This window comes from Lytechinus pictus, chromosome 14 (genome assembly GCF_037042905.1).
Source record: "Lytechinus pictus isolate F3 Inbred chromosome 14, Lp3.0, whole genome shotgun sequence".
NCBI classification, from domain to species: domain Eukaryota; kingdom Metazoa; phylum Echinodermata; class Echinoidea; order Temnopleuroida; family Toxopneustidae; genus Lytechinus; species Lytechinus pictus.
The window spans coordinates 5,501,955-5,527,783 of record NC_087258.1 but is presented as its reverse complement, the minus strand read 5'-3'; the positions used below and the strand labels follow the sequence as shown (position 1 = coordinate 5,527,783).

General features: G+C 37.0%; 1 protein-coding gene across 1 annotated transcript in view; it reads right to left on the bottom strand.

Annotated features, from left to right (window-relative positions):
• Window positions 1-17,416: 17,416 nt before the first annotated feature.
• Window positions 17,417-25,829, bottom strand: part of LOC129275991 (scavenger receptor cysteine-rich domain superfamily protein-like) — a 44,367-nt gene continuing 35,954 nt past the window's right edge. Inside the window, exons 6-10 of the mRNA XM_064109505.1 lie at window positions 25,200-25,523; window positions 21,926-22,258; window positions 21,091-21,411; window positions 19,376-19,735; window positions 17,417-19,017 (exon numbers count right to left, since the gene is read on the bottom strand). Of these exons, the coding sequence (XP_063965575.1) occupies window positions 18,812-19,017; window positions 19,376-19,735; window positions 21,091-21,411; window positions 21,926-22,258; window positions 25,200-25,523 (1,544 nt within the window). The 3' untranslated portion in view covers window positions 17,417-18,811. The remainder of the gene's footprint in view (window positions 19,018-19,375; window positions 19,736-21,090; window positions 21,412-21,925; window positions 22,259-25,199; window positions 25,524-25,829) is intronic.

The window sequence follows — 25,829 nt, the reverse complement described above, 5'->3', positions numbered from 1 at the left end:
TGTTTAAAATAAGCGAAACTTTGAAATGTCATAACTTTCTTATTTTGCATCCGATTTTGATGAAATTTTCAGCTTTGTGCTTGTCTGAATTTTCCCTATTGATTCAAATCAACATTTTTCTGAGGTGGAGTTGACCTTTCAATCAGACGCGTCAATGCATGCACATCGTTCTGAAACGATTGCAGTTCTAGTCTTTGCATTGACGCCCACTGGCGACAATGCATTGTTCTTGTTCCGTATTCCTATTCCGTCGTCTTTGCATTGACGCCCACTGGCGACAATGCATTGTTCTTGTTCCGTATTCCTATTCCGTCGTCTTCTTCTTCTTCTTCTTCTTCTTCTTCTTCTTCTTCTTCTTCCACAAAATCCCATTTGTTTAACACATGGTGTTTGTTAGCTCTGCCCTGGCTCCGTCCCTCATCCAAATTCATCCAAACTTGGTAGACATGTTGTCCAGCATCCCTAGTTGTGCCCCTCGTCTTCCTTTTTTCAAAATCACTCATGCATGACCATCTAGGCGCCATTTTGTAAATTTCAAGTCCATTTGCATACCATTACTAATCTCGTCCTAACTCCCGCATCCTGCATTCTACAGACTTCTAACAAATTGCTATAGATAGTCAAAGAGTTGCCCCATCATTTGCGACGTATAACTTGACCTTCAAAATGCCATCTTCATGCCCTAAATTCAAATCCGAAATAGCCTTCCTTCAAAAACGTCATATTTATTGAAATGTAAGGTCAAAAAATCGTAAAATGGCCATAACTTTCTTGTTTTTATTCATTTCGAGCTCATATTTTCAGGAATTGATACTGGTACAATATCATACATAGGAATTAGTTTTCACGCATCACTGAATTTCCGTTACTGAAATAGCGCCCTCTAAAGTTTCAAAAACGCTTATCTTTCAATGCTCCTCATTGCGTCATGCATGGCCAAACCCGTACCCTTTTTTAGATTTAGGGTGTTCAAGATATGCCCTTTCATGCCATTTAGAAAAATATATACCTTACCACTGACGAAATATCTGAAAAATGCTCCCGAAAATCAGCAAAATACGCAAAAATGCACTATAATGCCAGCACAACTTGAACTTGCTCTTATTTCCTTATTATTGAAGTTTATCCTTTCTAACTTGGCAGATATGAGTATTGATATATACTTCAACCGTTCGTTAACCTTTTGTGACAGAAACTGACATAGAGCTGACGTCAGCTCAAAATTATTGTGCAAAACTGTCATTTTTAATGTCTTTCTTTATATGGCATTTACTTCCGGTCTATTGCTTGCGCATAAAAAAAAGTGGTATCAATGTCACCGCATTGGAATGCCCTATCCAGTGATACCAAATACGACATAGGTTACAACAGAAAATTTCAAGATAAGCCAATCTGAACACATTGTATACTACTCAAAATGCACACATTATCAACAACAGAATTGTACACAATGTCTATGGCATAACGTATTATGCATGCACATCGTTCTGCTATGTACTTTACACTGAGTTACGTTAATGAACTGTCAGGGAAATGTGTATGCTTATTCATATAAATCTCTCTGTGTCTTTCTCTCCCTTCTCTCTCTTTTTTTTGAGCGGCCATATGGTCTAAAAATGGCCCAATGGACGAAATCCTTTTGACTAGAGAATGTAACTTTCTATGGAGGGCAAAATGTACCAAAATCCACTTTGATTAACATGTTATTTTTGTTAGTCCTCCCCTGCCTCCGCTCCTCATCCAAATTCATTCCGATTCGGTAGACATGTTGTCCATGATGCATTATTGTGTATCTCTTATTTCATTTTCTAAAATCATTCATGCATGACAGTGCATGCACCATTTTGAGTGAGTGACATCATCATCTCTCTCATTTGGATGTAACTGGCTCGTTCATATAACTATTTTGTTAAAAATAAGCGAAACTTTGAAATGTCATAACTTTCTTATTTTACATCCGATTTTGATGAAATTTTCAGCATTGTGCTTGTCTGATTTCTCCCTATTGATTCCAATCATTATTTTTCTGAGGTGGACTTGACCTCTAAATCAGACACGTCAATGCATGCACATCGTTCAGAAACGATTGCAGTTCTAGTCTTCTTCTTCTTCTTCTGCTTCTTCCACAAAATCCCATTTGTTTAACACATGGTGTTTGTTAGCTCTGCCCTGGCTCCGTCCCTCATCCAAATTCATCCAAACTTGGTAGACCTGTTGTCCAGCATCCCTAGTTGTGCCCCTCGCCTTCTTTTTTTCAAAATCACTCATGCATGACCATCTAGGCGCCATTTTGTAAATTTCAAGTCCATTTGCATACCATTACTAATCTCGTCCTAACTCCCGCATCCTGCATTCTACAGACTTCTAACAAATTGCTATAGATAGTCAAAGAGTTGTTCCATCATTTGCGACGTATAACCTGACCTTCAAAATGCCATCTTCATGCCCTAAATTCAAATCCGAAATAGCCTTCCTTCAAAAACGTCATATTTATTGAAATGTAAAGTCAAAAAATCGTAAAATGGCCATAACTTTCTTGTTTTTATTCATTTCGAGCTCATATTTTCAGGAATTGATACTGGTACCATATCATACATAGGAATTAGTTTTCACGCATCACTAAATTTCCGTTACTGAAATAGCGCCCTCTAAAGTTTCAAAAACGCTTATCTTTGAATGCTCCTCATTGCGTCATGCATGGCCAAACCCGTACCCTTTTTTAGATTTAGGGTGTTCAAGATATGCCCTTTCATGCCATTTAGAAAAATATATACCTTACCACTGACGAAATATCTGAAAAATGCTCCCGAAAATCAGCAAAATACGCAAAAATGCACTATAATGCCAGCACAACTTCAACTTGCTCTTATTTCCTTATTATTGAAGCTTATCCTTTCTAACTTGGCAGATATGAGTATTGATATATACTTTAACGGTTCTTCAACCTTTTGTGACAGAAACTGACATAGAGCTGACGTCAGCTTAACATTATTGTGAAAAACTATCATTTTTAATGTCTTTCTTTATATGGCATTTACTTCCGGTCTATTGCCTGCGCACAAATAAAAGTGGTATCAATGTCACCGCATTGGAATGCTCTTTCCACTGATACCAAATACGACATAGGTTACAACAGAAAATTTCAAGATAAGCCAATCTGAACACATGGTATACTACTCGCAATGCACACATTATCAACAACAGAATTGTACACAATGTCTATGGCATAACGTATTATGCATGCACATCGTTCTGCTACGTACTTTACACCGAGTTACGTTAATGAACTGTCAGGGAAATTTGTATGCTTATTCATATCACTCTCTCTGTGTCTTTCTCTCCCTTCTCTCTCTTTGTTGAGCGGCCATATGGTCTAAAAATGGACGAAATCTGTTTGACTCGAGAATGTAACTTCCTATGGTGGGCACAATGTACCAAAGTCCACTTTGATTAACATGTAATTTTTGTTAGTCCTCCCCTGTCTCCGCTCCTCATCCAAATTCATTCCGATTTGGTAGACATGTTGTCCATGATGCATTATTGTGTACCTCTTATTTCATTTTCTAAAATCATTCATGCATGACAGTGCATGCACCATTTTGAGTGAGTGACATCATCATCTCTCTCATTTTGATGTAACTTGCTCGTTCATATAACTATTTTGTTAAAAATAAGCGAAACTTTGAAATGTCATAACTTTCTTATTTTACATCCGATTTTGATGAAATTTTCAGCATTGTGCTTGTCTGATTTTTCCCTATTGATTCTAATCAAGATTTTTCTGAGGTAAACTTGACCTTTCAATCAGACGCGTCAATGCATGCACATCGTTCGGAAACGATTGCAGTTCTAGTCTTCTTCTTCTGCTTCTTCCACAAAATCCCATTTGTTTAACACATGGTTTTTGTTAGCTCTACCCTGGCTCCGTCCCTCATCCAAATTCATCCAAACTTTGTAGACATGTTGTCCACCATCCCTAGTTGTGCACCTCGTCTTCCATTTTCCAAAATCACTCATGCATGACCATCAAGGCGCCATTTTGTAAATTTCAAGTCCATTTGCATACCATTACTAATCTCGTCCTAACTCCCGCATCCTGCATGCTACAAACTTCTAACAAATTGCTATAGATAGTCAAAGAGTTGCTCCATCATTTGCGACGTATAACCTGACCTTAAAAATGCCATCTTCATGCCCTAAATTCAAATCCGATATAGCCTTCCTTCAAAAACTTCATATTTATTGAAATGTAAAGTCAAAAAATCCTAAAATGGCCATAACTTTCTTGTTTTTATTCAATTCGAGCTAATATTTTCAGGAATTAATACAGGCAACATATCATACTTACGATTTAGTTTTCACGCATCATTGATCTTCCGGTATTGAAATAGCGCCCTCTAAAGTTTAAAAAACGCTTACGTTTGAATGCTCCTCATTGCGTCATGCATGGCCAAACCCGTACCCTTTTTTAGATTTAGGGTGTTCAAGATATGCCCTTTCATGCCATTTAGAAAAATATATACCTTACCACTGACGAAATATCTGAAAAATGCTCCCGAAAATCAGCAAAATACGCAAAAATGCACTATAATGCCAGCACAACTTCAACTTGCTCTTATTTCCTTATTATTGAAGCTTATCCTTTCTAACTTGGCAGATATGAGTATTGATATATACTTTAACCGTTCGTCAACCTTTTGTGACAGAAACTGACATAGAGCTCACGTCAGCTTCAAATTAATGTGAAAAACTGTCATTTTTAATGTCTTTCTTTATATGGCATTTACTTCCGGTCTATTGCCTGCGCACAAATAAAAGTGGTATCAATGTCACCGCATTGGAATGCTCTTTCCACTGATACCAAATACGACATAGGTTACAACAGAAAATTTCAAGATAAGCCAATCTGAACACATGGTATACTGCTCACACTGCACATATTATCAACAACAAAATTGTACACAATGTCTATGGCATAACGTATTATGCATTCACATCGTTCTGCTATGTACTTTACACTGAGTTACGTTTATGAACTGTCAGGGATATTTGTATGCTTATTCATATCACTCCCTCTGTGTCTTTCTCTCCCTTCTCTCTCTTTGTTGAGCGGCCATGGTCTAAAAATGGACGAAATCTGTTTGACTCGAGAATGTAACTTCCTATGGAGGGCAAAATGTACCAAAATCCACTTTGATTAACATGTAATTTTTCTTAGTCCTCCTTGCCTCCGCTCCTCTTCCAAATTCATTCCGATTTGGTAGACATGTTGTCCATGATGCATTATGGTGTACCTCTTATTTCATTTTCTAAAATCATTCATGCATGACAGTGCATGCACCATTTTGAGTGAGTGACATCATCATCTCTCTCATTTGGATGTAACTGGCTCGTTCATATAACTATTTTGTTAAAAATAAGCGAAACTTTGAAATGTCATAACTTTCTTATTTTACATCCGATTTTGATGAGATTTTCAGCATTGTGCTTGTCTGATTTTTCCCTATTGATTCTAATCAAGATTTTCTGAGGTAATCTTCTTCTTCTTCTTCTTCTTCTTCTTCCACAAAATCCCATTTGTTTAACACATGGTGTTTGTTAGCTCTGCCCTGGCTCCGTCCCTCATCCAAATTCATCCAAACTTGGTAGACATGTTGTCCAGCATCCGTAGTTGTGCCCCTCGTCTTCCTTTTTTTCAAAATCACTCATGCATGACCATCTAGGCGCCATTTTGTAAATTTCAAGTCCATTTGCATACCATTACTAATCTCGTCCTAACTCCCGCATCCTGCATTCTACAGACTTCTAACAAATTGCTATAGATAGTCAAAGAGTTGCCCCATCATTTGCGACGTATAACCTGACCTTCAAAATGCCATCTTCATGCCCTAAATTCAAATCCGAAATAGCCTTCCTTCAAAAACGTCATATTTATTGAAATGTAAAGTCAAAAAATCGTAAATATATATATATATGTATATATATATATATATATATATATATATATATATATATATATATACATATATATATATATATATATATATATATTGGTTTCCGACAAAGGAAATTATAATTGGTATAGTGTCGAAAATCTGTCTATCTGACCGTCTATCGGATCGGGGTCGCCCTAGCCACTAACCCGTCTCTGTGGTCTAGTGGTTAAGGCACCGGCGTTCAAAGCTGGGGGCCCGGGTTCGATTCCCGGCAGAGATATTTTCGGCATTACCAATTTTTCCAAAGGGCAGATAGCTGTTCTCTTCATCCATTTCTTTCACAATATTTAAAATAAGAGTTGCCAAAGCTGTTGTACATGTATAATTTCACACATATATATATGTATATATATATATATATATATATATATATACAGTATATATATTCTGTTCTGTTTCTGTTTATGGTAACTCCCGTAGGGACTCGACAGGACAGTGTTTTGCTGATACAGTATATATCCTACATAAATCAGATCCTCTATAGGTCTTGGTTCAAATAGCATCGCCCCGAGTTAAAAATATTACTTTGCCAGTATGTAACCGAGAGTGAATAATTCCCGCTATACTTCCTCAAAGCGACCACTCGGCTACAACACTCACGCAAATGCACATTCCGCCTACCCGCACCGAACACCCCATACCTCTAAACATACAGAAATCCCCACACATGTAAGAAGTTTAGACCAGGCGCGGCGTTAAAAAAAAATCCCCATAGGAAAAAAAAATCCCTTTTTTTGAAAATGGAAAGTGCCTTTTTTCAAAATGAAATAGATTTTTTGAAGTAAAAGAAAATACATTTTAGAGTAAATAATCAAAATTTGTTGGCGTAGCGCGAGCTGAAAAGTTTTGATTTATGAAAAAATTAAGAATACGCAGGATGTGTATATCGCTTAAAACGAATGATGAAAACTCTAATCGCGAGAAGCATATTAACTTGAACACTATAATTTAATGCCTCATGTGAACAGATAATTTACTTATCTCAGTCAATAGTTATACTGCGAGCGCGCAGCGAGAGCGAATCTTTTTTATTTTATATAATGACTTGAAAGATTTATGTTGACATATATTGTGGGGAGCCGGCTATCAGAGAATGGATGATAAATTTTTCAAAATTCAAAGAACATTAATTTGTTTTGGAGCACTTTGTAGCTTAAGTAGGATGCTCATGACAACATGTACTATATTTTTTTTCCAAAATTTCTTTCGGGGGGGGGGGGCAACTCACAGGGGGGAACATGCAACCGTGTCTCACCCTTGGTGCCGTCACTGGTCCGGGGTGGAGGCCCCGGAACCTCGTGATATTTTCAAACATTGCAGATGGCCACTTTTTATCAAACCGCGGGTACACACACAACACTTAATTTCAAAGCAGTTGCGGATAGTGAGCTATTTTGAGGCAGCACAACATAGCAAATGTGGTAAAATTTGTAAAAAGTCGCTAGCGAGCGAAGCGAGCCAGAAAAATTTAGCCTTTTATAAAAAATGTTGAAATTAAATTCTAAATAATATGTGATAGTAGCTTTGGAAATTTAGCCAAAGTAAACATTAAGAGGCTTTTTACTAAAAATCTAGCAGGCGTAAAGCTTTACTTATAGGTTATGACCGATATACAGTGCGTCCCAAAAAAAACTATACACTTTTGAAATGGCTGCCAAATTACAAAAATACATCATTTTTGGGGAAAACTTTTACATATATGGAAGCCAATAAAGTCAACTTTCAAATGACACCAAAAAGTTGGAAAACTATTCATGCTTGAGCGAGCACTGCCCTCTGAAACAAAGGGTATGAAAATTAGGCTGGGCTGGAATTAGCTTTTTGAGAGGCAAATCCTTTGTAAATTGCAAAGTTAAAGGTCAAGTCCACCCCAGAAAAGTGTTGATTTGAATAAATAGATAAAAATCAAACTAGCACAACACTGAAAATTTTATCAAAATCGGATGTAAAATAAGAAAGTTATGACATTTCAAAGTTTCGCTTTTTTTTCACAAAACAGTGATATGCACATCTCAGTGACATGCAAATGAGACGGTCGATGATATTCCTCACTCACTATTTCTTTTGTTTTCTATTGTTTGAAATATACAATATTTCATTTTTTTTACAGATTTGACAATAAGGACCAACTTGACTGAACCTATTTAACAAATGCTAATTCCACATGTTCATGGAGGAATTAATCATTGTTTCACTTGACAAAGAGGAGAAAATTAGAATATTTCATATGATACAATACAAAAAAAAGAGTGAGTGGATGATGTCATCAGTCTCCTCATTTGTATACAGACCAGGATGTGCATATAACTGTTTTGTGAAATTAAGCGAAACTTTAAAATGTCATAGTCTCTTATTTTATTTCCGATTTTGATGAAATTTTCAGTGTCATGCTTGTAGGATTTTTCTCTTTTTATTCAAATGAACTTTTTGTTGGGGTGGACTTGTCCTTTAAGGGTGTTGTGATAAATTAATGATCGACCGTGACCAGTTTTGGTTGTTTAAGCCAATTTCATAAATTATTAAATTTACACTTTTTGGGGCAGAATTTCATATTTATCTTGTGGATCTCAGCAATGTGTCCATGGGGGTCGGGAGAATAGGGGGTGAGATAGGAGAAGTAGGTTGATGGAATAAGGGTCAACAGAACATTAAGCCCCCCCCCCCCTCCTGCATTGCTCTTGTCTTGTACGCGTGAAGTCCACAGTAGAATGTTAATTTAATGATAAATTCTGAATTGGGCATCAACTTTTTCTTATCAATCATTTAGTCAATCAATCAATAAATCAACTCATTCAATGTGCAATGTGATCAATCAAATATTTAGGTTTTTTCAATAAATTATTTCATAAATCATCATAATCAGTCAATTTCTTGGCAATCATTCAATGAAAAAAAAATGACCATCAGCCACTGGTCACTTGACAGTTAAGTTTTGAATACCGGTAGGCTACAATGCAGGAAGTGTGAGAGAGAGAGAGAGGGGGGGGGGAGCCGGTAAAATGGAGGTGGAGGGGGGGGGTACATATGACTTTTAATTTGTAAAAGGACACAAAGGAGAGGAATGCCCTTTTAACCAAGTCTTACCATATCTCGCCTTCTTGCTTGTAACGGGTACCATCACATTACTCTGACTCTCACTAACACACTACTAAGGTCCACAAGATGAATATGCTACACTAAAATTACAATTCCTGTTCACTCATGCATTAAATTTCAATTTAGTAACAGTTTTCCAACTGTTTGGTGTCATTTGAAAGTTGACTTTATTGGCTTTCCATATATATAAGTCTTTCCCCCAAAGATGATATATTTTTTATTTGGCAGCCATTTCAAATGTGTATAGGTTTTTAGGGGGGACGCACTGTATAACTAGCCCTTGGCAAAGGATTTTTTTGTCCTGGTTGCTACCATTATTGCATAACATTTAGCAAGCTTATAATAGACACCTTCCACTTTTCTTCCCGTTCCTTTTATTTTTCAATCCCCATTAGCCCGGTCGTGTTATTAAGTTCTTATCTTTTTGTTCTCTTCCCTTTTCTTCATATTCTGATTTTTTTTAATTCAGCTTTTGGCTCTACCTTCATTTCCCGTTTCTCTTTGCCTCTTTTTCCCATTTTACCGCCATTCTTGCCTGTGCTATTGAGTCATATCTTTTCATATTTTTATTTTATCCCTTTTATCCCTCTCTTGCTAATCATGCTAATGTAAGTATTTTAGGATATTTTGTTCTTTTTCAAACGTTCACTTTCCGTCCATTTTCTCTCTATATCTTTCTTTCTGTCCCTTTCTTTTCATTTTTCCCTTTCCCTTTCTTTTTTCCCTTTACTATTTTTCATTCTTTCTTTTCCTTTCCCTTTCTCTCTTTTATCTTTTTCCCGTTTTTTTCTCGGTGAAATCCGCCAGGGGGGCAGCTTACCCCCCCCCGCTTATTACGCCACTGCCCCTGGTTTAGACTAACAATTCAAATGTTTTTTTTCTGACTTCATATCCACCCCAACTTAGAACTGAATTAAATAAAACAAATAAAGAAACAAACAAAACGCCTTAAATGTTACAAAAGAATTCCATACATGACAAGTAAAATATGTTTTGGTTTTTTTTTCGCTTTATTTCACAAAACAGTTATATGCTGCTCTCGGACGGTATGCAAATGAAGGAACCAATAGCGTCACTAACCCACTATTAATGTTGTCATTTATTAGATGTAATATGAAACATTCAGTTTTTGTTCACTATGATGTGAAAATATTTTTGACTCGTCCTCGAACATATGGAATGACAATTGGTGTAATATAATATTAATAAAAATAGAGTATGGAATTGTGACGTCACGATACCGTGACAACGAACGGGCTGGTTCTAAACTGAGTCGCAGCTGCACGATCGTCTATACGAATTTGTGGTGTGTTTTGTCCCTGGTTGTTTCCATCATTCTGAGAGTCGTTTCGTATACCTGTTCGTAAGTTAAGAGCGAATTTGAAAACAACTGGTGATAATTTCTTGTTGTAAATGGTATGATAAATTGGCGATGCCTTAGCGCGCAAGAAATGAACACCAGTCGTTCTTAAAGTCGCTCCTAACTTACGAACAACTTTGTGAAACGGAACCTGACTGCCATGACACCATGCCAACTGACGTCATCACTTCGGTACTCTATGAAGATCTTCTATATTGCCAAATAAGCAAATATTGATATATTCAATAAGTCAAGCAATCAAGTATAATACAAATAGTGTGACATTTTCAACCTTATGCCACACTTGTCTTCTTCATAACTGTTTCGTGTAAACTTTGAGAACAATTTTTTAAATGTCGTAACTTTTTTTGTTTGAAATTTTAGAATTTTCAGTGTTCTGCTTGTTTACTTGTTTCTTTTTTTAATTGAAATTAATTTTTTGTTGTACTGGACTTTGCTCTCTAGCAAGGTCAAAAGTATGTATGTTATCATAATTTTCAAAATATAATCACATTATAAACTCTTTAAAAAAGAAGAAATATTAATAAAGTAAGGACTACTACGCCCCTCTTCCGTTTCCAACACAACAGTGATAAGGAACTTTTGGCGGACCCAAACATCTTTTCTTTGGATACGTGTATTGACTTGAATATATACACTGAAAAAAGGTTCATGAATTTTTAGACCGCATTCTTTTATTGTCCATGTATTACTTTTTTTCATTTTGGATTATTAAACAGAGATTTCTTAGAAGTAAACAAAATACTCGGCCTTTAATCGTTTCTCTTTGTTGAAGCAAGCATTATACAAACTATCGTGTTCAATTATTATAACTTAAAAAATATTGATTTGAAACAAAGAAATACATTAATACTATGGTATATTATGTTACAAACTCCTTCGATTGTGCCTTCAAAAGGATGTATTTATACGCAACGGCACACATCCACACTCCCATTCACTCTCTCTATGTGTGTCTCACTCACACCCACGCAAAATATTTCTCATGCTCTGTGTGTGTCTCATTCATCCACACACAACCCCTTTCACTCGACCTATTTTTTAAAACACGTGTACATGTTGGTATCAATGATGCACAAAGCATTTTCATTCATTTATTACCAGATAAAAGATCAATGTATACAAATACGCCACGGTCAAGGGCCGTGCCCGGAATCGAACCCGGACATACATTGTGTTGTCGGGCGCCTTAGACCTCTCGGCCACGGCACCTCGTTTCTCTATTTTTTTTTTTTTTGAATAAAACAAAAAATGTGTGTCTAATTCAGTCACACACACCCACGCTCCCTTTCACTCTATCAATGCGTGTCTCATCCACCCAGCCACACACATCCATATTCCATTTCACTCTCTCTATGTGTATCTCATTCAGTCACACACACCCTCACACACAAACAACCACATTCACTATTTCTGTATGGGTGTCTCATTTTCACACACACACACACCCTCACTCCCATTCACTCTCTCTACGTGTGTCTCGTTCACCCACACCCACATTCCATTTTACTCTCTATTTGTGTCTCATTCAGTCACACACAAATTCCAATTGACTCTCTGTATGTGTGTTGCATTCACAACCACACACAATTTCACTCTCACTACGTGTGTCTCATTCACCCACATTTCATTTCACACTCTCTATGTGTGTCTCATTTAGCGACACACCCACGCTCCATTTCACTCTATCTATGCGTGTCTTATTCACCCACATATCCACACTCCATTTCACTATCTTTATGTGTGTCTTATTCACCCACACACACCCACACACCATTTCACTCTCTTTATGTGTGTCTTATTCACCCACACACACCCACATTTCATTTCACACTCTCTATGTGTGTCTCATTTAGCCACACACTTACGCTCCATTTCACTCTATCTATGCATGTCTCATTCACCCACATACCCACACTCCATTTCACTCTCTCTATGTGTGCCTTATTCACCCACACATACCCACATTTCATTTCACACTCTCTATGTGTGTCTCATTTAGCCACACACCCACGCTCCATTTCACTCTATCTATGCGTGTCTCATTCACCCACATATTGACACTCCCTTTCACTCTCTCTATGTGTGTCTTATTCACCCACACACACCCACACTCTATTTCACTCTATTTATGTGTGTCTTATTCACCCACATACACCCATATTTCATTTCACACTCTCTATGTGTGTCTCCTTTAGCCACACACCCACGCTCCATTTCACTCTGTGTGTCTCATTCACCCAAATACACCCACACTCCATTTCACTCTCTTCATGTGTGTCTTATCACCCACACATCATTTCACTCTATCTATATGTGTCTCATTCACACCCACACTCCATTTCACTCTGTGTGTCTCATTCACCCACACTTCATTTCACACTATGTGTGTCTTATCACCTACACACACCCACACACCATTTCACTCTCTTTATGTGTGTCTTATTCACCCACACACACCCACATTTCATTTCACACTCTCTATGTGTGTCTCATTTAGCCACATACCCGCATTCCATTTCACTCTCTCTATGTGTGTCTTATTCACCCACACACACCCACCCTCCATTTCACTCTCTTTATGTGTGTCTTATTCACCCACACACACCCACATTTCATTTCACACTCTCTATGTGTGTCTCATTTAGCCACACACCCTCGCTCCATTTCACTCTATCTATGCGTGTCTCATTCACCCACATACCCACACTCCATTTCACTCTCTCTATGAGTGTCTTATTCACCCACACACACCCACACTCTATTTCACTCTATTTATGTGTGTCTTATTCACCCACACACACCCACATTTCATTTCACACTCTCTATGTGTGTCTCATTTAGCCACACACCCACGCTCCATTTCACTCTATCTATGCGTGTCTCATTCACCCACATACCGACACTCCATTTCACTCTCTCTATTTGTGTCTCATTCACACACACACACCCACACTCCATTTCACTCTCTATGTGTGTCTCATTCACACCCACACACCAACACTCCATTTCACTCTCTCTATGTGTGTCTTATTCACCCACACACCATTTCACTCTGTGTCTCATTCGCTCACACACACCCACACTCCATTTCACTGTCTCTATGTGTGTCTTATTCACCGACACACACACACTCCGTTTCACTCTCGCTATGTGTGTCTCATTCACCCCCACACACCCGCACTCCCATTGACTCTCTGTATGTGTGTCTTATTCACACACACACACACACACCAATACCTCCCTCTCTTTGTACATGTACTGTACTAGAGATTTTGATAGAACGATTTACACTCTGTTTTTATGTGCTATATTCATCGCAATTATACCGAGCTCGTATTGCTTCATAAGGGAAGGCTCTGACACAAACATATATGTTCCCCATTTGGACGCCCGATGATTAGCTAAACTAAATGAATTAGAATATAAATGCATAAATGACTAATATCATTGCACATTTGTAAATAGGATGAATAGTATTAGAGAACAATAAATATTGATAAAAATGTTAAGTCATATACAAATTCGAAATTAACCATAACAGCAGTCAACTAGTATATTCAAGTAATCACACTGAAAAAAAGAAAATGTTTAGAGATTGAATAAAATATACAACAGTTTGATTTGAATGTGGAAAGGGTGCCCCCTCTACTGAAACTACTTATTGATTTCAAGATGTTTTGAGAAAATAAAGTGAAATTGAGCAGGTAATGTTGCTAAATGCTAATTTTGAAGTGGTCTACTCAATGGGGGAAGAATTTGAAAAAAAATAATTTAGAAGTAAAAATGAGACACATCATGTTGGTCGCGGTTTGGAGTTTGAACATTCAGTCTATAAACTGCGCGTGTTTGGAATGTCTCTTCTATTAATTGCATGTAGAGCAAATAAAACTCATACAAATATTTATAAGGAATAAAAACAGATTTTATTTTGAAATCAGAAGTTTGAAAATCCTTTCTTCATAAATTGTATTAGTCATATTTCAGTTATACAAACAAAATATCTTCAGAAAATCTTCAAAGCGTATTAGACAAACCAAAAACACCGTTGAAAATAGTGTCCATGCTGTAATCATTGCCGTACGCAGCTGCGGGGCATTCCCGCCCTCCCCCCCCCCCCTCGAAATTTTGAGAACTTACTTATTTTCAACAATAATTTTCACAAAATTCACAAGAAGTATACACAAAATCCTTCAATTTCGCCTTTTTAGAAAATACAAAAGCGCCTCCAGCTCAAGCTAGGTCGCTTCACTCCCTCTTTTTAGTATTTTCTTCAAACAATAATGCATCTTGTCCCCATAATATTTTCTGCTTACGGCCAAGTTTGTAATATAATAAATATAAATTGCACGTCGATTATACGGAAGTTTACATAAATAATCGTATTTTTACAGTTTCAAGAATACAGGCCGGCTTATATTGACTGCTACTGTATCCTATTGAAGTTTTGCAATAAGGAACTATACGAAAAGCAATCCGGTAAATGCGATTGAACATTACGGTCCATGGAAAAGCCTTAACATCTTTGATAATAAGCGATCGGGTGGGGAGGGGGGTGGGCTGATCGTCATTAAAACGGAATAAGTCCTACAGCTATAGCCTGTTAAACGTGTTTATTACATTATGGATCAAACGTTTTGTTCAAAAGGAACGGAACTTTGTTATTCCTTGATGATTTTGTTCGGTTGAGGAATCGTTTATCCAGAGTTCAGGACAAAACTATTGTTCCGATTCACCAATTTTTGACAAAGCCTTCTTGGTTGTTCATTGTCATGTAGGGCATTTTAGAAAATATTTTTCAATGTTCATGAATTCGTCGTGCGCCGTGGAGAGATAAATTGCCTTATATGTGGATCATATGGTTCAAGTAGCAAAATTGTTAACAGTTGAACTGGTATCATTGGAAACGTCATTATTTCATATTGTCCTTAAAATAAGGTGCCATTTTGTGTTATTTACGTAATCATGAGTTGTTCAGTTACCCTGAATCATGGGAAAAGTTAGAAGTGAAACTTGGAAAATGTACTGTTTTCTAATAACCAAACTGCATTTATTTGGAATATGCAATGTATTTTGGATTTTTTTTCCAGGTGACTTAATTTTGCTTGAAGGAAGTTATAACTTTCACAGATCTTAATTATTCAACAAACAATGGTGGGCAAAATTTCAATTTTTCTGAAATTTTGATATGACAGTGCCTCAACATTATTCCAAACATATTTAATCCAACATTATAATTCAAAATATTCCCTTATTTTCCTTTCAAAACAATTGACCTGAGCTATAGTATGAATTAATAAAACTGCAATACACAATCACCAAAATATTTGTATAAACATTATTAATTATCGAAGGTTATTACAGATTATTTTACAGTAAACACACAATCACTGTTAGTTCATATACATGTACTACTTCACTTGGAACTCATATAATGCTATGCTGATGAGAAAATATTGAAAGTACAGTTATAATCTAATTCAGTGAGCATGGTGAGAAGTGCGGATCTTTCAAGCTTCCTGATTTTCCAGTCTGTCCTAAATTAAGGTCATACATAAACTGTCAAATAAAAAAAAAACTCAAATATTGACAAAATCAACACGGCAACTAATATTGTCATGTATAGTTAGTTTAGACATAACATAACCTACTTTTTTGTTAATGAAATTAAGTTTAAAATTTTGACAACCAGATCTACTAACAGTTCAAGATTTTTTTAATGAATATAAACCAATAAGGACAATAATTGTATCATATTATGTCATGTATAAATGTGATTTGCGAGGGATGTATTTGCATATTTGTTGCGACTGATGAAAAGAATCCACGTAAAGGAAATATTCTAACGTTTAACCCTTATTTGATTGATTGTACGAATTTAAATTTACTCCCCCACATGACAAAGGAAAGATATTCAAATGTCAAAATATTACCCTCATTATACATGTATATCAACAAAATGACTTTTTGACGATCACATAAAAAATAGCTAATATTACATGGCTGATATTCACTTAAGAATTTTGCTTACGACACCTGGCTTGTGCATTTTAATTATTTTCTATTTGTTTGTTTATAATTTATTGTGATTGTTATCCAAATTCTCTAATTTGAACAGTATTTTTTTTCATTTTAATCGTAATATTGTATTTTGATTTGAAAATAAATGCGGAAACTTCCATTAAGAAAAAAATATATATTAATTATAAAACTATATATATGTATATATATATAAAGGGTAGATAGCTCTGGGGAACCTTGATTTAAGCTACGCCTACCATTGTTCTCTTCATCCATTTCTTTACAATATTTAAATAAAAGAGTTGCCAAAGCTGTTGTGCATGTATAACTTCACACATTTGTATAGTTTCTCCCATACGTGTACTGTATCAAAGCAATACCTTTGATCCAGCTGAGGCATGGCGGCTTGTCATTGTTCAAAACCCATCTTCACCCGACAAAGGAAATTATAATTGGTATAGTGTCGAAAATCTGACGGTCAATCGGATCGGGGTCGCCCTAGCCACTAACCCGTCTCTGTGGTCTCGTGGTTAAGGCACCGGCGTTCAAAGCTGAGGGCCCGGGTTCGATTCCCGGCAGAGACATTTTTTCGGCATCACCAATTTTTCCAAAGGGTAGATAGCTCTGGGGAACCTTGATTTAAGCTACGCCTACCATTGTTCTCTTCATCCATTTCTTTACTATATATATATATATATATATATATATATATATATATAAAGTTATGTATATAAAAGTTATGTATATAAAGTTATGTATATAAAGTTATGTATAATATATATATATATATACATAACTTTATATATATATATATATATATATATATATATATATATACATAGGCAATTCATAATCTATGTTTACTAAGGTCTTTTCGTCAAAATTCAGAGGGACATTACATCTGAGTCATCTGACATACGTTCAACTTTACCAGTAGGGTTTTAATCAATTCATGTACCCTAAAAAATTTACACCACCCTGGAATCACGCGCCATGTTTATAAATCCAGCTATGTTCTTAAAAGAGAACATTTAAAGGAAAAACTACAACAATGTAATAGTTGGGTGTATACCATAATAAAATCAATACGTGAATTACAGTAAACCCTTTATTTTCTCTCAGTGATATTCATGAAGGATATAAAATTTAAGTATAATAACATGAACTCAAGGTTAGACTAAAAAAATCCATGACTCTGCAAACGGTTTTCAAATAACTAGAGTACTAAATATCTATGATTTTAAGATCTATTATAGTTAATATTACTATTGATCATTAAAAAAAAATCCATAATAATGCAGCCACTGGCTACATCCACAAGCACTAATTTCGTTCGAAATCAACTGATAGTTAATTGAGACAGAAAAATTCAACAGTCGTCTCTAAAGAAGGCGAAATTTAAAAAGAGCAATTATTGCAGTCGTTTGCTTAAAGCGGAATCATACAGAATTGTTTCGGCCTTATACAATACACACAATCCCACGAAAAATGACAAAAGTAATTGTTTTTAAAGCTAAATAATCAAAGTGAATAAGTTAATACGAAAGGAATCATTTGATTTTTACTGGAAAGTTACTGAAATGTTATAAGACAAACAAGCTTCTGTTTTCCTACCTGATCGTAAAGGCTATAAAAAGTTTGTTTGAATTGTACCCATTTCTCTCGCCCGAGGTTTCGGCACTTGCCTTTCATTACACAATAGCAGTCACAGCTGTGCGAATAAAATTAAGAGCAAACAAATTTTAAGTTTCCAACAAAGCAATAACTTTGTTCTTTATGCATACTGCTTCAAACACAAGGCTAGCAAAATACTAGACACGCTAGAAAAAAAGAGAACTGCTACTGCTCATTCATTCGACCTATTACCGGAGTAGACTGTGGCCATGGTGTCTCCTGAAGGCCTCCAAACATCTTACGACAGGTCCACGATGCGATTTTAAAACAAGTAGCATTTTGCTCATTTTCTTAAAAGTATCCTTTTCATTATGTTCAAATTAACTATAATTATACTAAAATATAATTTTTTGGATGTTTCCAAATCTTAATTTTGGAGTGAAGGCAATATTGGCTTCAAATTGTTGTCAATCTTGCGATTGTTATGACGTCACTACGACTAGATATTCAATTCGCTTTTACTATAAACAGGATGGTAGCATAGCCACAGATTTGTTCATAAATATTCCTACGATGATTAAGAACTTTTTTTTTCCATGTCTCAATATATTCGCATCAAATTTTACAACGTTTTATTTCAAAATCGGATCGCAGACCAATCATAAGGTATGCGAAGTGGCCTTAAAGGATCATGGGATAAGAATTAGAAGGAGGACGTAACATCCGTTCCTTCGTTGGTAGGACTAGTTTCACCCAGGATATTGCCCTGTCGCGTCCCCTCTGCAAATTTCACGGGCTTGGCATTGGTGCAGGTATAGCACACGGCGACAAAACTGGCCAGTGTAAGGAGGGACAGAGACACGCCGATGAAAGCAATGGTCCCGACGACTCGAGGATTATTACTTGCGCCTATGGGAAACACGAAATAATACAATGTGTTATTGGTATTAGAAATGCACACCGGTTTATTTTTTATTTGAGGCATTAACATGGAACCTGGACCCAGCTGTTATACCCTACAGATTGGTGTAGCCAATATGTGCTAAAAGGCTGAGTGATCTAAGACCCTTAACTTCTCTGAGCAGAGTTTCACAGGTTAATGGTTCACAATTTGATATTATCCTTCTGAGATATCATTCAACTGAAACTTCAAACAAAGATTGATTGGTCTTTTATTCGGAAGGAACACTTTATGCTCATAGATTTTTTACCATGGGAATTCGAGGGTTCACTAGTAAATCAATCCGAAAAAAATAAGATTACTTACGGTTCTGGCACCTGATGCTTACAACTTCACTGCTCGTGCAGGAACCGCTGGACCAGCTGTAAAGAATACAGCTGTTCAGGTCGGACTCAGTCCCGACACAATAAATGCGTCTCAGCCATATCGGCCCTGTACCACTGCCGTAAAAAGCACTGTCAATGGCTTCGGCTTCCTGATCGGAGAATCCCAATTGCCTGCATACGACCTCGGCCATACTTTCTTGGACGTACAGTTGGTTATTTCCGCACACAGTTCCCCATCGCCCGTGTGTGAAGACTTCTAGCCGGCCTTCGTTTTCCGCCGAAGACCCATTCAATCGAATTTCGTCCACTGTGAAGACCAACGGCTGTTCTGTTGCTGGCACTTCATCGTCACGGTTAGTCAAAGAAGAAAAACATAAAAGTGTAGGCACATCAGTGATTATGACTACATTTATTACTGAGTACTGACATAATAACTTCTGTTGCATATTCATAATTAATGGGACATAGGCAAATATTAGTAAATAAATGCAAATGAATACCAAAATAAAAAGAAAACAAATACGAATATTAATATGAGAACGTGCGTAAACAATACTTTACAAAAAGTCGATGAAATTTCAGTAGTTTAAGTAAAATAAACAAACCTTTTGAGTGTTCCTATGTACGGCGTTGTGAATTTCGTGTAATATATCAATAGGCCTACATTGATAAAATTCTTAAGAGTGACTGGTTCAAATAGTATCATGTGACCAAACATATTCCAGCTTGACCAGCTATGATGTTAGATTGATCAACGAGTACAAGATCAACGAAATAAAAGTATGATATAAAATAAGTATTATGTATACAGGCGTTTCCTTCGAAAATATAAATGGAATAGCAGTATAAATAAGCCTATTTTTTTTCTTCTTGGTTTCGCCCAAAGTACAATATTAATTTCCAGTCCATTCCCAAAGAATATCTCCATAGGCTTTTTCAAAAAGCCTGCATAAATTTGAATTTCCCAAGGCATCATTGGTTTTAAAATGGTCTGTCTTGCTACAATGATTCTTTCATTTCTTATTTGAAACTGCATGCGCGCCAGGATATGTTTTTGTAATGACTTTATGAAATCTAATAGGAGAATGAAACAAAAAGAACTAGTTCTGTATAACAGAAAAACCAAAGAAGATCAAATGGACAAATAATATGAAAGTTAGGACCGAAATCACTCATGCTACAGAGATCATCCCAATAGAAAGGTGACCAGGAAATGTGACGATGTCACAGAAGTGCAACTCTCCCATTTGTACATAAATAAATTCCCGCAATTCAACTTTTTATTCTCTATCTAAATGTACAACTCTGTCCGTGATTTATTTTATGATACCTTTAAAACACGTCCTCCCTCAACCCCCCCCCCCCTGTAATCTGTGGATAGACTTGATAAAAGTGACAAATTTAGTGATGTATGCAGAAAAGGAACTTCGTCGTACAAGCCATGCAAGTGTGGCATCACACATTTTGGTTGCATAGCCAATGGGTGGAGGTCAACATGATTAGTGATATCAATATTCAAATGCTGATAATTCTTTTATTGTTTTTAATTAATTCCAACTTTCATTGATTTGTTAATTTTTCCTCAAACTTTCATTATTTTTTTTTCTTTGATTTTCCTATTTTCACTCAATCTAACTTGTTCCCATTGTCTCATTTTCCTTTAAGATATCAATGTTGGCTTTTTATTTTACTTACGAATGCATTGCACCCCAGCATCGATTCTTGCAGAAATGGGAACAATACCCAATCCTAAATGATCACAGTCTTCCAAACGATCCTCCGAGGATGAGCAGGTGACATAATCCAAGTAAATCGGCCCCGATCCAATGCCAAAAGCATAACTGACCGCTGCTTCATTCCCAGTATAGCCGAGCTGCCTACAGACCACCCTTGCCTCTGCAACGCTCCAAATACTAGTTGCGCAAACTCTACCCCATCGGACATCATGGAAAATTTCGACTCTGCCTTCGTCGAGGCTTGAACCTCCTACAAGGCGGACAGCTCCTTCCATTGGACCTTGAGCATTTGGAAACACAATAACCATGATAACTCTATTAGTGGTCAGGTGGTCACCCATCATGCAGTAGGCCTACATCAAGTTAGGTTGAAATAACATTTAAATTTCTTAAATAGTACCTAGGTGTCTAGTGGGGTATGGGCTTTTTTTTCTTGGATGCTAGATTAAATACAGTAGTGGGTAAAATTCCTAAAAAGTTGGGCTGGGCTGGATGGTACCCAGTATGGCCGATTCGAATTGTACCAGAACAATTTGGCCTAACATGGACCCAAATATTTGGGTTTTACTAGCAGAAATGAAAACATATTCACACTTCATTCTTCATATTAATTATGTAAAGCATCTGATATTTTGAACAAAGTTAACTATTATGGGATAGGAGGACATTAGGCTATCTCGCATTTTGACAATGCTGAAGAAATCTTACCTCCCCTCCCCATTACAAGATCCTAGATCCAAGAGTCTCTTGTAAGTTTTATTCACTATAATGAACTAGTGTAGGCCTAAACTTACTTATGCACCGGGCCATGGCAACATCACTAGTTGCACAGTAAGTAGCGTTATTGCTGCTGCTTCTGCACTCGTCCAGTCTCTTCTCTGTGCCGTCACAGTTAAGGTCAGTTATGTGTACCGGACCTACACGCTGGTCAGCGATACTGTCGATGACTTCCCCACTGTCATTATTGTACATTCCAAGCTGTCGACAAACGATTGCAGCGTCAGTATCGGTCCAGCTCAAAGACATATGATTGCATACAACTCCCCATTGGCCATTAGTGTAGATCTCCACTCGACCTTTGTTTGTGGTGGCTCCACCAGCCAGTCGAACATCACCTTCCCGGTGAACTTTGAATAAAACAGTAGGACTACAAATTATTTTCTTTTTAAAATTAAAAAATAAAATGTTGTAAGGCATACATAGATATGGGGAAGCAAACAAAAACCACGACAAGTATGGCAATCTTGACAGTTGTGAAATGAATCAATACAGTGCGTATCCAAAAAAAAGTTTACACTTTGAAAAAGCCCTGGGAATTAAAAATTATAAAACATGTGGGTAATTTATTCAAATATAACTTTGGGTTGGGTCTCATCTATCCAATGAAAGTAAAAGTTTTGACAGAATGTTACACTTGAGTGAGCACTGTCCATTTTTGTAAAGCTCGCAGAAATCTGTTTGCGCAGAAATGCTGGTTTTCACGCTGTGTCAAGGGGAAAGGGCGAAATCAAACTTACCCTGCGAAACATTTCTCATAAAATTCCCTTGCACTTCTAGTCAATTGAAATAAAACGGATACATTCAAGCATTTTGTAACAATTTTGCCACCCAAATTGAAATTTCAACACTTAGTAAGCACAACCTATACCCTTTTTGTGCCAGCTGGATCTGAGGACTTAACTGAATCTGAAAAAAAACTTATATCAGACATCTCCAGCATTTTATCACTACGTTTTTATCATTTAAAATGGGTTTACATTTCATTTTTCATTTAATACTTGTTTCTCCACACTTTTTCCAAGCTTGACGATGATTAACAAAATAAAAATCAAGCCTTAGCCATTTCATGTAAATCACAGCTCAGTGCAAAGCAAATATCGTCACGATGGCCTTGGTGGGTGGGGGAGTGGGATGGGGTGCAATGCACTCTTCGAAGTGTTTTGGGCAAGGAAACAAGTTAAAAAAAGGTAAAAGATATCTTCAAATCAATTTTACTAGCTAAATTCCACGTGATCTTCATGATTAAGGTTACTTTTATTTGCATAGGCTATTTCAAAGTTCTGCGCAAATCATTTTTCACTAACTTTTCAAAAGTGGTGCTCACTCAAGCGGAAGTATTTTTCGACAGGTATATCGTCATTTGCTTAAATGGATCTGTACTAATGTTAGAATGTGGAAAAATCTGCAGGATATTACAAATGTAAAATTTTACAGGATTTTTTCTAAGTGTAAACTTTTTTTGAAACGCACTGTAGAATAGCGAGCGAACCTTAACGGAATCATAATGGGTAGATAACTCAAAAGTGGTGGCATTCTTTTATCAATGACATTTTGTTTTCTTATGATGAAGTCCTCTCCTCCCCCTTCTCTGTCATGTTATAAAATTTCATCATTTTTTTTTTCAAATGAAAAATCACGGAGAGATGGACACTTTTCAGTAATTTACTGAAAGGAATAGGAAGGTGCTCCAAAGTGCCGCAAATGTTACAAGAAGAGCGGTTCAAAATGCACAAGGGAGGAGAAAATATGTATCAATTCCTTGAGTATTCAGTATCAGAGGTGTAGATAGACATTAATTGGAAATAGCCCTTGCCACTTAAAACGAAAGCCTATAGCATCTATTGACAATCTTGTAACACACTTCCGACCCCCATTATCTGGGGCCTTCCTGAAATAAATGTTCTCTATTTTCTAGGTCATATGGCTTAGGTGATTCGTTCATCAGAATAAGTAATGTGTGGTCGTGAGTACAATTTTTTGTATATGCTTCTTACTGCGTGGTAGTGGGGGCATAGGCGGCGGAAGCGGGGGGTACGGGGGGTCCTGTCCCCCCTAAAATTTGTGTTGATAACCTTCGATAACCTTTTTTTTGCTTGTCAATTTTGTTTCCTGCGTGTCCCACCCCACTAAATTCAGGTGGACCCCCCCCTAAAATTTTCGTGGTCTCCTCCCAAAATTTTGGTTGATAACCGTTTTATTTCGTTTCGAGCATCCCCACCTGAATTCAGGTGCCCCCCCTAAAATTGTTGTGGTCCCCTCCAAAAATTGTGGTTGATAACCCTTTTTTATTGTCAATTTTGTTTCGTGCGTCCCCACCTGAATTCATGTGGACCCCACTAAAAAACTTTTTTGTGGCCCCCCCCCCCCCTAAAATTGTGGTTGATAACCGGTTTTTTTTTTTGGTTTTTTTTGCATGACAATTTTGTTTCCTGCGTCCCCCTCCCTAAATTCAGGTGGACCCCTCTAAATTATTTTTGTGGTCCCCCCATAAATTTGGGTTGATTACCCTTTTTTTTATTGTCAACTTTGTTTCCTGCGTCCCCCCTAAATTCAGGTGGACCTCCCCCTAAAATTGTTGTGGTCCCCTCATAAAATTTTGGTTCATAACCTTTTTTTTTCCACCTTGTCAATTTTGTTTCCTGCGTCCCCCCCCCCTAAATTCAGGTGGACCCCACCCCTAAATTTTTGTTGTGGTCCCCTCCTAAAATTTTGGTTGATAACCCTTTTTTCCCTTGTCAATTTTGTTTCCTGCGTCCCCCCCCCCTAAATTTAGGTGGCCCCCAAAAAATTTTTTTTGCTTCCGCCACCAATGAGTCGGGGATGCATATGCTTTGACTGCCATAATCTAGCTCCGATGAAAAATAACCATCGGTAAGTTCATGTAAAATGGATGAAACCAAACCATTTCCACTTTTCAATAGGGGGCCTTTTGTCCACCGATTCCAGCAAAATGTTGATCTTACGTATTAATCTGCTTTCAAGATTAATAGATGCTGAACCCATTGGCTTATCGACAGAAAATTATTCTACCAAGTTCAATATTCCATAAATTCTTCAAAGAAATAGCAGAAGGTACCAGACAAAATTGTAAAATAAAAATTGGAAAAATATTTGTCTGAGCAATGAACATAAAGCGACTTTTTTCCAAGACTACGAAATCATAATTGAGCGATGTGACAATTAAAAAAAATATATATATATTAATTGAACATTACTTGGATTATTGGAGAATTGAAACTTGGGTCGTACATAGCGACCCCTTCTCTGATTGGCGAAGATCTCACCTACCAGAGCACACAACTCCTGCGTCTTCGTAGTGCGTACAGTCGTTGACACCCCAGCCATTGCGGCTGCAGTCTTCCATCCGAGCTTCAATTCCACTACATTCGACTTCATCAAGATGTATTGCATCAGGACCCCGACCAAACGAAGCTAACGTTGTAGCCGCTGCACCGTCTGTTCTATAACCCAACTGCCTGCAAACTACCTGAGCGTCTACATCGTCCCACCTGTCATCACACACACTCCCCCATTCGCCACCGTAGAATATTTCAACCCGACCCTCATTTGGACCAACACCGTTCACAAGTCGGACATCCCCATCTTGAAGATCTTGAAAGAAAGGTATTAGACAAACATGACAATTTTAGGTCAACTAAATCGCAGTTCTAGCTGTTGCGAAATTCGTGCGAGTGCAGAGCAGAAACAACGTTTATCTGTTCATAGAAAAGGCATTGTGTCCACTATTACTCTCGGAATCAATTAAATACATACATTTAATTTAAACTTCCATTGACGGGTGGATACCATGATTGACCATGGGATAGTCTAAAAGCACCCTAGAGAAGTATTTTTCATGTTCAGAAAATGCACCCCTGAACAAGTATTGGCGTGTGGAACCCTACCCTTAAAAGTATT